Below are 14,008 nucleotides of genomic sequence, written 5' to 3' on the forward strand. Positions count from 1 at the left end.
CAAGTGGGGGGGAACTCGTGACGCTGGACAGTATGCAGAGACAGACCTTCCTGCCAGTAACTCAGCTTGTAGTTAATGGACTTGAATTACTTTTGTCCTGCATAGGAGCGATAGTCTCCTGAGACAGATTGTGTGCTTTGGTGAATAGGAGTCTTGAGACGCGATTACAATCTGTACTGATTATGTGATAACCTCAGGATAGGTATAAAGGGGTGGAGATGATTCTGATCTAGAAATATTTATGGGAGGAGGTTTTGCATTTTTCCATCAAGCCCCATTAACAGGTCTTTTATGAAGTCCCAGAACACCTGCAGAAGTCCCACAGATGTCACTGGCCAGGGATTCAGCTTCAGTAGGGTAAAATGGGGGAGCAGTGATCTAGGTTGAGAGGGAGCTTATATCACTGAGTATACTAGTCCTACCTCTCAAGTCCTTATCCATGAGAGGAAAACATCTGAACAGATCAAGCTCAAAAACCACACCCTGAATTCCTGTTCTAGAACAGCTGACTCAGAAGCGTGAATTTATAAATCTGCTTTCTTTGAACTTTACGCACAGCGGAGTTGAAGATTTTCTCATTCACCATAAGTAATTCATAAAACAAAAAAGAGTTTTGTCTTTGGTTCAAGAGTTTCTGTCTCTTGCTTTCAAGTCCAAGTTCCGATTCCTTGTTGCTAAGGCTACGATTTAGTCACAGAGGGCGTGGAAGTCCTGGAATCCGTGGCTTCCAGTGGCCTCCACGATTTCAGCCTGTGGCACTTGGGAGCTGTGGGGTCCTGCATTGCCCGTGAGGGGCAGGGAGCTGTGGGGTAAGTGGCAGGGCCCCTGGAGCGCCAAGCCGCCACAAGTGGTAAGGGAACCCCATGGGCAGCGAGGAACCCTGCAGCTCCTGGCCGCCGCAGGCAGTGGGGGAAACCTCAAGCCCCCGGCCACGGCGGGCGCCCCTGGAGCTGTGGGCGGCGGGGGGCAACCTGCAGCTCGCAGCCGCTATCGGACCCTGGAGCTGTGGGCGGCAGGGGCAGCTTGCGGCTGCCACAGGTGGCGGGGGCAACCTGCAGCTCCTGGCCGCTGTGAGCCCTTGGAGCTGTTGGTAAGGGGGGCCCCTGGAGCTCCGATATCCAACCTGCGGTGGGGGACCCTGGAGCGCCTAGCCACACGTGCAGCTTCCCCGCTGCAAGCTATATGGGAACCTGCAGATCCCCATTTTGTCACAGATAGTTTTAGTAATAGTCACAGACAGGTAACGGCTTCCATGAATTTTTCTTTATTGCCCGTGACCTATCTGTGATGTGACAAAATCTTCGCCTTACTTATTGCATAACTCTCAAGAGTCTGGACGGGAGTGCAAATTTATGGTGAATTCTAAAGGAAACAAGCCAGTGACTAAATGGACATGGGAATCAGGGGGATTAGTAATAGAATACAAATCCCGTTCAGGTTTGGCTGATCTGTCGCATAGGCCACCAAAGTTTGGTCTCAGTCCAGCTGCCAATGGATAATGGATCCCGACACAAAAATCTCCTTCATAACTGGCAGCCTCAAGAGAAGGGCAAAGTACCGACTCAGCTTGCTGAGTCACGCCCTAGAGGTGGTCACTCTAGAGGTTGAGGCAAACTGCCAGACTTAGGAGGAGACCGAAAGTTTGTACATTACTGCATATGCTGTACCTATGTTGTAGAGAGGGGAAGTGTCCCAAGTATGGTGGACCTGGCACCTTTTACTAGCACTGATTCCATCCACACATTTAAAAGAAAAAAAAGGCAGGAGAGAGGAAGGACTCAAGTGACTGTCCTAATGATGTCAAGTATCAGAGGGGTAGCCGTATTAGTCTGAATCTGTACAAAAGCAACAGAGGGTCCTGGGGCATCTTACAGACTAACAGACGTATTGGAGCATAAGCTTTCATGGGTGAATACCCACTTAGTCAGACGCAGACGTCACATGCGTCTTACGAAGTGGGTATTCACCCACGAAAGCTCATGCTCCAATACGTCTGTTAGTCTATAAGGTGCCACAGGACTCTTTGTCCTAATGATGATCCTATTGTAAGTGCTCTCACCTGACTTTCAGAAATGCTGAACAACAGAGGAGTTCCAGCTGTCAGCAGGAGCTGCGAGTGTTCAGAACCTCTGAAGATCAAGCCCCTGTGCCCAGGGAGATGAGGGCAGTAGAAAAACTTAGCTATGAACCAATAGAACTTAAACATTAAAATTGGTTTTGATGACCGAAGCCGCCGGGCTCTCAGAAGAGCTCAGATTTTCCAAAATGCTGAGTGCCCAGCCGCTGTCATTCTGACATTAAAGGCCAGGTTCTTAAGCACTTACCTTGTTGCCAGTGTGCTGGGCTCCCTTGAAAACCTATTTTGATGCCTAATAGAAGCTGAATTATTTTGAAAAACTGGCCATTGTTGTAAAACTTGTTCTTGTTTTCCTCGTGGCAGAGGCCTTCCCCAGCAGATAATGTATGCATGCTACCTGTTTAAATTTTTAAACCAGCACACAGATCTGATTTACTTTGGAAGGTCTGTTACCTTATAGGATAGATAGATCTGTTGCATCCCATCTGTGATTTAGCTGGGCAGATATAAACCATTGAAAACTGTTGCAGTGTTGGTGGAATTCATTATTGTTTAAAAACATTTTTGTGATTTGTGTAACAATTTATCTAATGTCTTTTATAAGACCAGTGTGGTGAATCCAGCCACATGTCAGAAATGCTTCTGTTTGTTAATTTTCTTTCAGTCAACAGCACGCATTGTGTGCTTGACATACCTTTCATAAATAAGGTTTGATTTATCTAGAACAGTGGTTTTCAAATTTTTTTTCTGGTGACCCAGTTGAAGAAAACTGTTGATGCCAACGGAGCTGGGGATGAAGGGTTTGGAGTGTGGGAGGGGCTCTGGGCTGGGGATGAGGGGTTTGGGGTGCAGGAGGGGGCTGTAGGTTTGGGGAGGCTCAGGGCTGGGGCAGGGGATTGGGACTCGGGCTTACCTCGGGCGGCTCCCAGTCAGCGGTGCAGTGGGGGTGCTAAGGCAGGCTTCCTGCCTGTCCTGCCACCACGGTCCTTGCTGCGCCCATGCTGCAGAAGCGGCCTGCAGCAGATCTGGCTCCTAGGCAGAGGCACGCAAGCGGCTCCGTGCAGCTGTTGCCTGCAGGCACTGGCCCCCAGCTCCCATTGGCCGGTTCCTGGCCAATGGGAGTGTGGAGCTGGTGCTGGGGGCGGGGGCAGCGCGCGGAGTCCCAGGGCCCCACCACCTAGGAGCCGGACCTGCTGCTGGCTGCTTCCGGGGCATAAGGCACTGTCGGAACAGGTAGGGACTAGCCCGCCTTAGCTGGGCAGCACCGCCGCCAGGACTTTTAACAGGGTGCTGACCAGAGCCGCCGGGACCTAGTGCCGTACATCCCGCAACCCAGTATGGGATCACGACCCGCAATTTGAAAACCACTGATCTAGAACATGGGCTTCAATTTATATTATCTTCAGCTTGCATGTTCTGTTAACCCCAGTACCGTTCTTCTATAATCACTCTAAACCTTTGTGGCTTGGTGTCTTTTTTTTCTCTCCCTCTTGTGTTTGAGCAGCACATCTGCTTTGACTGTAAAAAGAATTTTTGCACTTCCTGTTCAAGCCAGCCTGAAAGCAGTCCCCTTCTCTGCCATCTCTGTCAGCGATTCCAAGCCACAGCCTTTCAGCGGGAGGAGTTGATAAAGATGAAAGTGAAGGATCTACGAGACTATCTGGCACTACACGAGGTTTCCACAGAGTTGTGCCGTGAAAAGGAAGACCTGGTGTTTCTGATTCTTGGGCAGCAGCCTGTAATCACCCAGGAGGATAGAATACGAATCCCGCCATTAAACCCTGGCACATCTGGACAGCAAAGCTTTGTTATTCTGCCACAGACCAGCACAGCATCTTCTACCTCACACGATGCCTCTCCAATATCTGCAGACTCCATCTTGAGTCCAATAACTCAGGAACATCAACAGGTATACCAGTGTCCAGTTAGAAGCACCTTTCGTGTACTTATTCCCTCTCGTTGTCAGATTAATTATTGAGATGCTCCTTGTTTTTTTTCCCCCATCAAAATTCAGCACATATCTTCCTTTATTAAAGATCAGTGCCATGAGCATGCAGGGCTTCTATTTACCACAAATGACAGTGCTTCAGCTGCATATTATGCACTGCTGTCCCCATGTTCATAACAAAGCTAAGTTCAGGGGGTCAGATCCGGAGGTCCTTGCTTAGGCAAACACCCACTGACTGCAGTGTTTGAGAAAGGACCTCAGACATTTTGCTGTAGAACAATTCAGAAACTAAAGGAATTCATTCCAACTTGTGGGTTTCATTGTTGCTGTTTGTCAGTTGTGGCATTTGTCCTTCCTGCATTAATGGAATTTAATATTTTTTTTGGACGTTGAACCTTATTTTTGGATCTGGTTTGATATATTGGATACTTCAGTCACTGTTTTAAGGCAGTCTGATCATTGCTTTGTGTTCCACCCTTACATCAGCACTGGATACCCCTGTGACTAATAAGTCATATGGCTCTTTAATATCTATACTGATGCTAAAGCATATTTTACTTCATTTTCTAGCCAGGATGTTGATATCCTACTGATAACTACAAGCAGCTGTTAAAATGTTATACCCTCATTCTGTATTTCCTTATTTCTTGTGCCAGAAGGCATCTAAAATTTCAAAGTGATATTGGAGTTGAAACAGTGGGGGAGAAGGATGGCTGAGGGGGCTCTTGGAGTCTGATCATCTACTGATTTGGGTCTGCAGAAATGCTTTGACTGAGGCCAAAAGTTATTAGCCCTGGCCCAGAGACTGCCAGAAACTGTCCAGCTGAGTTCTTTCAGAGGAAATCAGTCATCTGATTATTTATATTGCCTGGCTTTGTTGTTAGGCTTTCGACTGACTGCTGTGGAATGTTTCCTTAGGGTCTGTCTATGCAAACACTAAGTTCACAGCAAGCTGGGGTGTAAATCTACCTCAAATTAGCCTGCTGCACACTAGAAGTTCCCTACTGTGCTTTAATCTACTCCTGTTTCAAAGTGTGCACTATGGAACTTTGAGTGCATGGCAGTAGGGTCCATGCAGACACTTAGTGCACTAGTGCGAGGTGGATTTATACCCCAGCTTCCTGTGAACTAAGTATTTTAGACAAATTCTTAATGTTTAATATCTACTGTGGGCCTTCCTGGTGGGCTTAATTCTCCCTGGGCCAGCTCAGAAAGTGCACCTCTTAGTTTCTCATAAGATATCATGAGGCATGGTATCTTTAAAAATGCAGTTATTCTTGAGAACATCTTTCACGCGTGGAGGTAGAAGGGCTTTGTACTGCCATTGCGTTAGCTCACATTTGGAAATACAGGTGTATGAGTTCCAAGTTTTCGCCAGTAAATTTCAGCTCCTGGCTTGACTCCTGTTTTCATCCGGTCACCTTGTGGGAATTCTCAGTAATATCAGCTCTTAAAATGCTTTTCATTTTCCTAGAGTTTTACAGATATTAACTAATCACAGCTCCCCTAAGTAGTAGGGGAACATTCTCCCCATTTTTACTAAAAGGCAAACTGAGGTGGAGAGGATAAATATCATGCCCAAAGCCACAGATGGGGAATCAATATGAACTGGGATTAAAGCTCCGTTCCTTTCACCCAGTCCAATGTTCAGAACTCCTGCCCTCCCTCCACAGATGCCATTGTCCTGTCCCCATTGCAGCTTCTCAGCCCTACCTGTCCACACAGCGCTCAGCTCTAGGGAAGCCATAAACTCCAGAACACCTTGAGGTATGGGAGCTGGAGGAGAGAGGCAACTAATCCCTCACTTAACATCTCCAACACCATACCCCAAACCAGCAACAACGTTCAGAGAGCACTGTGCCCTTATGGTCATTGAGTAACTGATCTGAGCAGTCTTGAAGAGCGCCATCAAGTGGTCTCTCAATGAGCAACACAGCACAAATTCTTGACCTATTCTAGTGATTGTGCTGTCATGACATCACATATGGATGCCACCTCACAATGAAGGATTGTAGAGCAGTGTCAAGACTTCACATCATGATAATCAGGTGGCTTTGTGCAACACCATTTTGAGTCTCTATACCATCTGTCTCCTCCCAGTCCAGACTCATAAGCCCCGTGAGAACAACATGTGGGGGTATATTGTACATCATCAAGTATTCTAACAGGGCTCAATATATAGTAAGGTGGGACCTGAAAGGGCCAAATGTAACAACACTAAAGTTTCAAATTGAGCATGCTCTGTGCTCAAGCCCATTCATTTCCCCTCTGGATATGCAGGGAGATTCGCTGTTGGTGAAAGATTTATTTCCTCTTCTAGGCAAATGGGCATGTGCCTCCAAGCCCAGACGATATGACAGAAATTGAGAATGCAGCAGAAGCACCAACAGAGGAGGAGACACAGGTTTGTGTGTGTCCCCTAAAATCGGACAATAGAAATGGGAAGGGTTCTTATAAGGATTATTTCGTCCATCACCCAGCTAGTGCAGAATCGCCCCTACCGAGGACACTGCATAGAGTAGCAGAATAACAGTTTGGAATACAGCCACCAGAAGACACTTTTGTGTACATGGAGAATGGCAGAGAACCTCGTGTCACTTTAACACAAGTGTCCTCCATAATGGAGGACATTATAATGTAACTTTATAATAGGAGGAGGTGCTTTTATCTCTCTCTCCTAGAAGGCCCTTGTGTTCCTCGTAACTGGAAGGATTCATATTGCAGTATGGAGGGATGAAGATCATTCACTTCTATGGATGGGTTCCTAAGAAAAGCTGCTTTGAATTCTGTCATCACATTGTGAGGTCAAACGTTCGTCTGTCTTTGTTCCATTTCAGTCTGTTGACTCAGAGGATAACCTGGTACAGGGGCGGAGGGCCTCTCTTTCTGACCTCACGAGTGTTGGAGACATTGATGCGCTCTCGGTGCGACAGCTGAAGGAAATCCTGGCTCGCAACTTTGTCAACTATAAAGGCTGCTGTGAGAAGTGGGAGCTGATGGAGAGGGTGACCCGTCTTTATAAAGAGAAAGACCTTCAGCATCTGGGTAAGGCGGAGAAACTCTATCCGTTTGCCAGGCTAACTCTTTCTCAACTCTCCGCTTTGGCATCAACGGTAGCAAGCAACAAGTCAAAGGGAGAAGGGGCTATGGTCTGCTTTCTCTTCTTCCTTCCTTCACTCTTCTCGAATGGCTCCTCCAAAAGTTTCTGCCTCTACCCTTTGCAAGTGAGAGTTGGAACAGACAGGAGGCATCAAGGACTAAATAAACAAGGCAAGAGCATGTCCGAGTCAATGCGGTAAACTATGGTTAGGCTTAGAGAGACAAGGTGGTGTGAGGTAACACAAATTGTCGACCTCACATGTCAAAAGATACAAAGTAAATATCCTTAAATCAAACTCTTAAGTTCTAAAGCAGCACTATCTTACTTTGCTTCGGTGTACATTTTGCTTATTGATGGAAATCTTTTTTTTCATCAGTTTGTTTGTACCGTGAAACCCATTTACCCATATTTACCGATAATCTAAATATGCCTGCCAAGCCGATGGTTTACCCCTGCATGTGTTTACCCACATAAGAGCTTTGTTAGTGTGGTTCAACTCAGGAAAGCGACTGCTTCGTTGTGTAGCGAGAGTGTTTGACTCTAGTGACAAAATGTGTTCTTCCTGCTTGTTAGCCCCCGCCAGAGCCAACATAGCCGTGGAAGGTTGAGCTACCACCTAATTCTTGTGCATCATCACCAGAACTGTTAAGTTCCAACAAGATGCATCCATGCATACCTGTGGCCAGCAGTCTGCACGGGTTATTACTGAGGGGCAATTGGAAGATAGCTGAGTTATACAGGTGTCACTGAGGGCTTTGATAGCTCTGTAGATCATTTGTTCCTGGTGGTGACTTGCATTTTAACTCTCAGAACTCAGGTTGAGTTTCAGGGCTAGTAGTTAGCCTCAGTTTACAAGTAAATACATGTTTTTTCTATTTATGGAATCTGTGAGGTGATAAACATGGAAACCCATTATGCCAATTGTTGAGAATCATTTTAAGAACAGAATTTAATTTTCAGTTTGAGCTGTATTTATTTTTGATCATCACTTACAGGGGAATATCAACTTAAGTCAAACCTCTCTGAATTTTGCCACCTACTATCATTACAGTAAGATTATAACTAAAGGACCAGAAGACTTTTTTCCCCTGCATTTTGTTTACTTTGTGCTTTAGACAAGCACTTTGCATATAGTCACTCAGTTTGCCTCCTGTGGGGGATCTTTCGTACCAGAATATAGTGAGAAAAACGTTTAGAGAAATTGTGTAAAATCACAAAATTGGAGTTCAAGTGATGTCTTTTTAGAAAATACAGAAATAATTTAAGATAGTCATTTTGCTTTGTAAGGTCTTAAATTAACTGTACTTTAAGTAGACAATCTACTAGCCTACCCATAGTCGTCCTACATACACCTCTACCTCGATATAACGCTGTCCTCGGGAGCCAAAAAATCTTACCGTATTATAGGTGAAACCGCGTTATATTGAATTTGCTTTGATCCACCGGAGTGCGCAGCCCCCCCCCTCGCCCCCCCCCGAGCGCTGCTTTACCACGTTATATCCAAAGTCGCGTTATATCGGGTCGCGTTGCATCAAGGTAGAGGTGTGATGCAGCTTTTCTCCTCTCTTTTTATATTGCAGTTTCTGACACGGATGATCAAAATGGTAAGTAATTTGTTTGCTCAATGATCTCACCACAAAGAGTCTCAGGACTAGTTGTTGCTGTTGTGTGCTCGGATAGGGGAGAGTTTGTTCTAGGCACAAATTTTCAGCTCCTCCTTCCCAGATGATCAGGTAAATAGTCCCACATTGGTATTAACGCAGGAGCAGGACTGTTTACAAGTCTCCAGTTGTGAAAAGATGGAGCTTCTCAACTTTAGTCTCACATAATTCTATATAATTTGACACTGAAGCCACTATTAATATATATGTATTGGATAACACCGAACATCCTACCCTAACGCCATGATATCATTTCCTTAAATCTAATACGTAAACCCCTTTTTGTCTTCAGTTTCCTCAGGCAGTGCTGGGCTCCCTAGCACTGAAGAGAATCTCTGCAAAATCTGCATGGACTCACCAATCGACTGTGTCCTGTTAGAATGTGGCCACATGGTCACCTGCACCAAGTGTGGAAAGCGTATGAGTGAGTGTCCCATATGCAGGCAGTATGTGATCAGAGCTGTCCATGTATTTAAGTCCTGAGTGAGCAGGAGGAAGACCAGTGTTGCCTTAAAGCCTCATTTGCTGTTAGAGATGGTCAGAATCTCTTCAGGTAGGTCAGAGACTGGCACGTAGGACCTCACAAGAAACCCGAAGTTCATAGGTGAGATGAGTAAAGGAGAAAGCTTGGGGAACTGTTCTGATTGGAGCCATTGATGGCTGTGCCCTTCACACCACAGTGCTTTACCCTGCAGTGCCTAGACTCCGGGAGCCCGCTGTCAGCAGCAGACACAGAAATAATTAACAGCTTGCATTCTGGGCTAGCTTGATCAACTGCTGATGGGGGGCAAATCATCACTCGGCTTTCCAAAACTAACACCAGATTCTGAGGCGTATTTCCTCCACAATAATAAATAAGGTGGACTGCGGTTTTGGCACGACCTTTTCTTTTGTTTTGCTGCTACTGAATTCTCCCCTTCTGGTTCCCTCTTTAATTTGCTCTGTTCCAGGCCACACCTCCACTGCTGCTTTTATTTTCAGGGAACAAAATCTTATTGGGCTGGTTCCCTCTCCCTATGCTTTTTTTTGTTTTTTGGAATGTGTAACTTTATTTTTATCTCTAGTTCCTTATGCTTGCAGGCCAGGCTGAACTTTTCTCCTCTGTTACTTTAGCTTTTTCATATTCAGAATTAATTTCTAAGCCTAGCCCTGTAAGGTCATGGTGAAACATTCACTATTGCTACACATTAATATGAAAAGGAAGCAGGACTTCATACTGTTAAAGATACATTCTTTTTCTTTGAAAGATAAGAGGCAGTGAAGTGGCTTAGGACATAGAGCCTCCGCTTGACGCTTACCCAGCATAGGCAGTGTTTATCTCCCTCCCTCCTACAACTTGCTGTTCCTTGGGTTATTCTTTGTTATAACGTCACAGGATGGTGTGTCGCCTGCTGGGTACGCAAGCAATCCCCGTAGAACTGAACTGGCTGTAAAGTCAACCTCCTCCGGTGACTAACACGTTGGGACCCTGAGGCACTTAGTCCCTTACAATGCATTGCTTTGCTTGAACGCTAGTGGGAAAAACACTATGGCCGTAGTAGTGTGATTTTTTTTTTTGGTCTAGCGCTGCCTACGCTCCTAAAAAGGAGTGGTGAGACATTTCAATTGTGAAGCCCTGAGTGGTGTATTCTTATAATGACCTCCTAAGGCCTAGAGATGAAGCTGTCAAAAAGAGAGAGAGACTGAAGTTTGGATGACTTTTTCCACTGTGAATCTCTACAGCTGGGTGGTGTATTTTCAGTCTCATTTCTTGCTGTCTGCTGATTTGTCTTATGATTTGAGGAAGATTGTGATGATCAGTCCCCAGCCTTCCTTTTTCCGCCTGTTTACCAATTCACCGTTCCACAGTCCTGCTGTGTTGCCAAATATGCAAAGACTGTTTGCTGAAGAGCACAAGATAACTTTTCCATTTTCCTTTTATGGGGATGAGGCTATAGATTCACCCTTACAAAGAATTCTACAAGGTAGACAGGGGACATCAATCACAAGCTGTTCATGACATCTGTGGTTTAGAAAGTCTCAGTGGAGCTATTGCATTGTTTTTTCTCTCTATGGAGTGTTTTAAAAAAAGTGATCTGACAAGATATCCTGGAAATACTCCATTCTGAACTGCCAGAAAAATAATCAATTTCAAAATCATCCTATTATGCCTTAACTAAGACTTTTTTTCAGCTAAATTATGGTTACACTCGTGTCTTATCTTATCCCAAAAGGCTACTGGAGCCATTTGAGGCTTAACATTTGCTTCAGATTGTTTTTCACAGATAGCTGTAGGCCTTACATGAGTTCTTCTTTCATTATTATAGGACGTGCCTGGGTATTCAGAATGAATGAATGTGTGTGCATACATGGTATGGGATTGGGCCAGGCGGAGCAGCTCTATACAACAATTTCTATTTGTCTGCTCTAATACGAGTGGACATTCCTAAGCTCTGCCGCACTAGATATGTATGTGAAGAAGCAGCCTCTATTGCTGTATCTATGCACACTTGTGGGAACAGCTGGTAATCTTAAAATGTATAATCTTTGCAACTATTTAACAGTGCTGTATGACCGTAGTAATGCCTCTGCTGCAAGAAATGCATGGGGCGTGTTAGAGGGCCTTTCCTTTGGAAGAGAGTAAACCATTCCTAGGAGCTGATAAAGTATCATTCACATCTAGATATTTAAAGGAAGCTTTACCTCTGCATGGTGATCTGCAGCACCTGGACAGTAGAGAGGGCCTTTTAGTGGGGGTGATTCCTGTACAAGAAGGACAGGAGCCTGGCCTTGCCCCTTCTTTCTGTGTTTCTCTTCATTTCATGTTAAGAGAGCGGCTACTTCTGGCCATTCTGACATGTTTTATAATCTCTGGCTCAAGGCCTCGCATAGACCCTCTTAAACAGAGGGGTACTGACACACACTGTGCCAGCAGCTACATTGTATTCAGTTAAATACTTTTCCCATGTAAGTAATTGCTATTGAGCTGTTCAGTCATGAATGGGAAGAGGTTGTTTACATCAATCTTTACCTATGGGCTAAACTTACCAACCCCAATCTAGCATATTCACTGTGAAAAATAATACATATACCGTAATCCTTGTTCAGCAATAACTGTAAGAGAGGGGACTTAAGTGGAGGAAAATACTTTTCCTATTCAGTGAGCAAATTCAAGGTTCTTCTGCCTCTATTTTACAGCAGAAAGACCCCACTCTAGATCAGTCTCTGCAAGGATGATTTTAAGAACAAGATGTACACAGCCTCTCCCCCCCCCCCGCAGTTTGCCTTCCTTTTCCCATTGCAAAAATTGATTTTTTGCTGTGCGGGTGACAGAATTTATTTTAAAGTGAAACTTTAAAAGAGCCCCAGGAAACTGGTTCATAAGCCAAAGGAATATACTGATCTGAACTAAAATGTATGAAAATATCCAAGTGCTTTATGTACAGTGTACACCTTTTGTTCAAATGTTTTGAAAGTTAATGTTCTACTTGAAATGGCTTCTATTAAATTCTTTAAATCCTAGTTGATAGTTAAACAACTAGTTTTGGTACAGAGTTCTGCTTTATAATTTTATAATAAAGTGAAAATTTGATTTATCCAACTAGTTCAACTTTGTTTCTCTTTTTGGGAGCAGCATAGGGAGGGGCAGAGATGTTTGATTTACTGACGCTTTTGAAGTTTAAAAGATAAGGATAAGCATGAAACAAAATACCGCTATGCTGTGTAGTATAAGAACTTGAATATAATGTAAATTCATCACCAAGCGCCTGTTCCCTATACCCAACCTGAAGCTATTCCTCAAAAGTCCAAGGAAGAAAAGATAGAGAGCTCAACTCTGAGTAGAATTCTTAACCTTTATAGCGACACAGTCACCAGCACCTGCCACTGAAGTCAATAGGACTTGAGGGTGATTGGCCTTTTGCCATTTTCCTATTACACATTTGATGCAGGTGTGTGTAAATATTGACAAGAGCCACTACCTCAGCTGCAAAGCAATTTATAACCAACATGCAAAGTCCAACTACATCCTCAAGTGAGTAAGGAAATTCAAATAAAAATATACAGCAATAGGCCTCACCAACAACTGTCTGACGTCATTTTGAGTGGCTTACTACATAGATTCCAAGAAGCCTGTTGGACCAGGAAGAAACTGGTGTGTTTCCTTAGAATTCCTGAGCAAGGTTAACATGTCTTGGCCTAAGTTTATCCAATTGCTTTATGTATCTTAGAGCTGAGTGGCATATGCTCATCACACCTGACAATCAGATCCATTAGACCAGGGCTTCTTAAATTAGGGGTCAGGACCCCTGAGGGTCACAACGTTATTACCTGGGGGGTCATGAGCAGTCAGGTTCCACCCCTGCACCCCACTTTGCCTCCAGCATTTATAACAGTGTTAAGTATATAAAAGTGTTTTTACTTGATAAGGGGGGGTTTGCACTCAGAAGGTTGCTGTGTGAAAGGGGGGCCCTAGTACAAAAGTTTGAGAACCACTACATTAGACCATCTCTAAGCTGACCTTTTGAGAGGCAGGGTGGTTAGTCCACATACAATGGAACTATACTTCAGGCAAAACTCTGAACACTGCCTCACTTGAGGTAAACAACAAATCCATGGGTGGATTAGAGTAACGTTCCTAGACACCAGCAAGCCAGAGCTCTCCAGTTTATGCTAGAATGGAAAAGTCCTTAAGTTAGAGGCAATGCCTTGAAAAGCAAGTTATTACAAAATGAGCAGGGTGGGGCAAGCATCCCACCACATCTGTATGCTTCCACCATTTTCTTTATAATAGGCCTAGGAAAATCTTCAGTGAAACAAATAAATAAGGCACTAAAAGGAAAATTGTAAATGCTGCCATGAGTGTGAACCAGTCCAGTCCAAACCTTGGGTGCTGAATGGCCTTCCCTGGGCTAAAGACCTCATGACCCTGCTATACAGGATGGAGAAACCACAGGGTGCCTTCACTGCTCTGCATTACAGGTGCTAGAGGTTGAGGGGAAAGCATAGAGGCTTCATGTTATCCAAGGTGGGGCAGGGGAGACTATGCATTGGGCACATGAGCATCATGCTACCACTTTAACCTGACCCAGCAGCTATGGGTTTGGCTGGGCTGAGCTAACCTTGCTTGTAATAGTTCTAGAGTATCACAGCAACTTTCTAATAAAGCACTTAGATGCCAAAATCCATGATTTTTTACTTTCAAAGTTATCAACCCCCCATTAAATATCCATTTATTTTTCTGC

The 14,008-nt window shown here is 44.6% G+C and overlaps 1 protein-coding gene across 2 annotated transcripts in view; it reads left to right on the forward strand.

The window, feature by feature from the left end:
- The window catches only part of RFFL (ring finger and FYVE like domain containing E3 ubiquitin protein ligase), a 38,442-nt gene extending 27,682 nt beyond the window's left edge, over positions 1-10,760 (forward strand). For both annotated transcript variants that reach the window (XM_034752861.1, XM_034752862.1), the window contains exons 3-7: positions 3,582-3,986; positions 6,346-6,429; positions 6,863-7,070; positions 8,706-8,729; positions 9,079-10,760. In XM_034752861.1, the coding sequence (XP_034608752.1) occupies positions 3,582-3,986; positions 6,346-6,429; positions 6,863-7,070; positions 8,706-8,729; positions 9,079-9,269 (912 nt within the window). In that variant the 3' untranslated portion in view covers positions 9,270-10,760. The remainder of the gene's footprint in view (positions 1-3,581; positions 3,987-6,345; positions 6,430-6,862; positions 7,071-8,705; positions 8,730-9,078) is intronic.
- Positions 10,761-14,008: the final 3,248 nt, after the last annotated feature.

Source organism: Trachemys scripta, chromosome 18, assembly GCF_013100865.1.
Source record: "Trachemys scripta elegans isolate TJP31775 chromosome 18, CAS_Tse_1.0, whole genome shotgun sequence".
Taxonomy (NCBI): Eukaryota; Metazoa; Chordata; order Testudines; family Emydidae; genus Trachemys; species Trachemys scripta.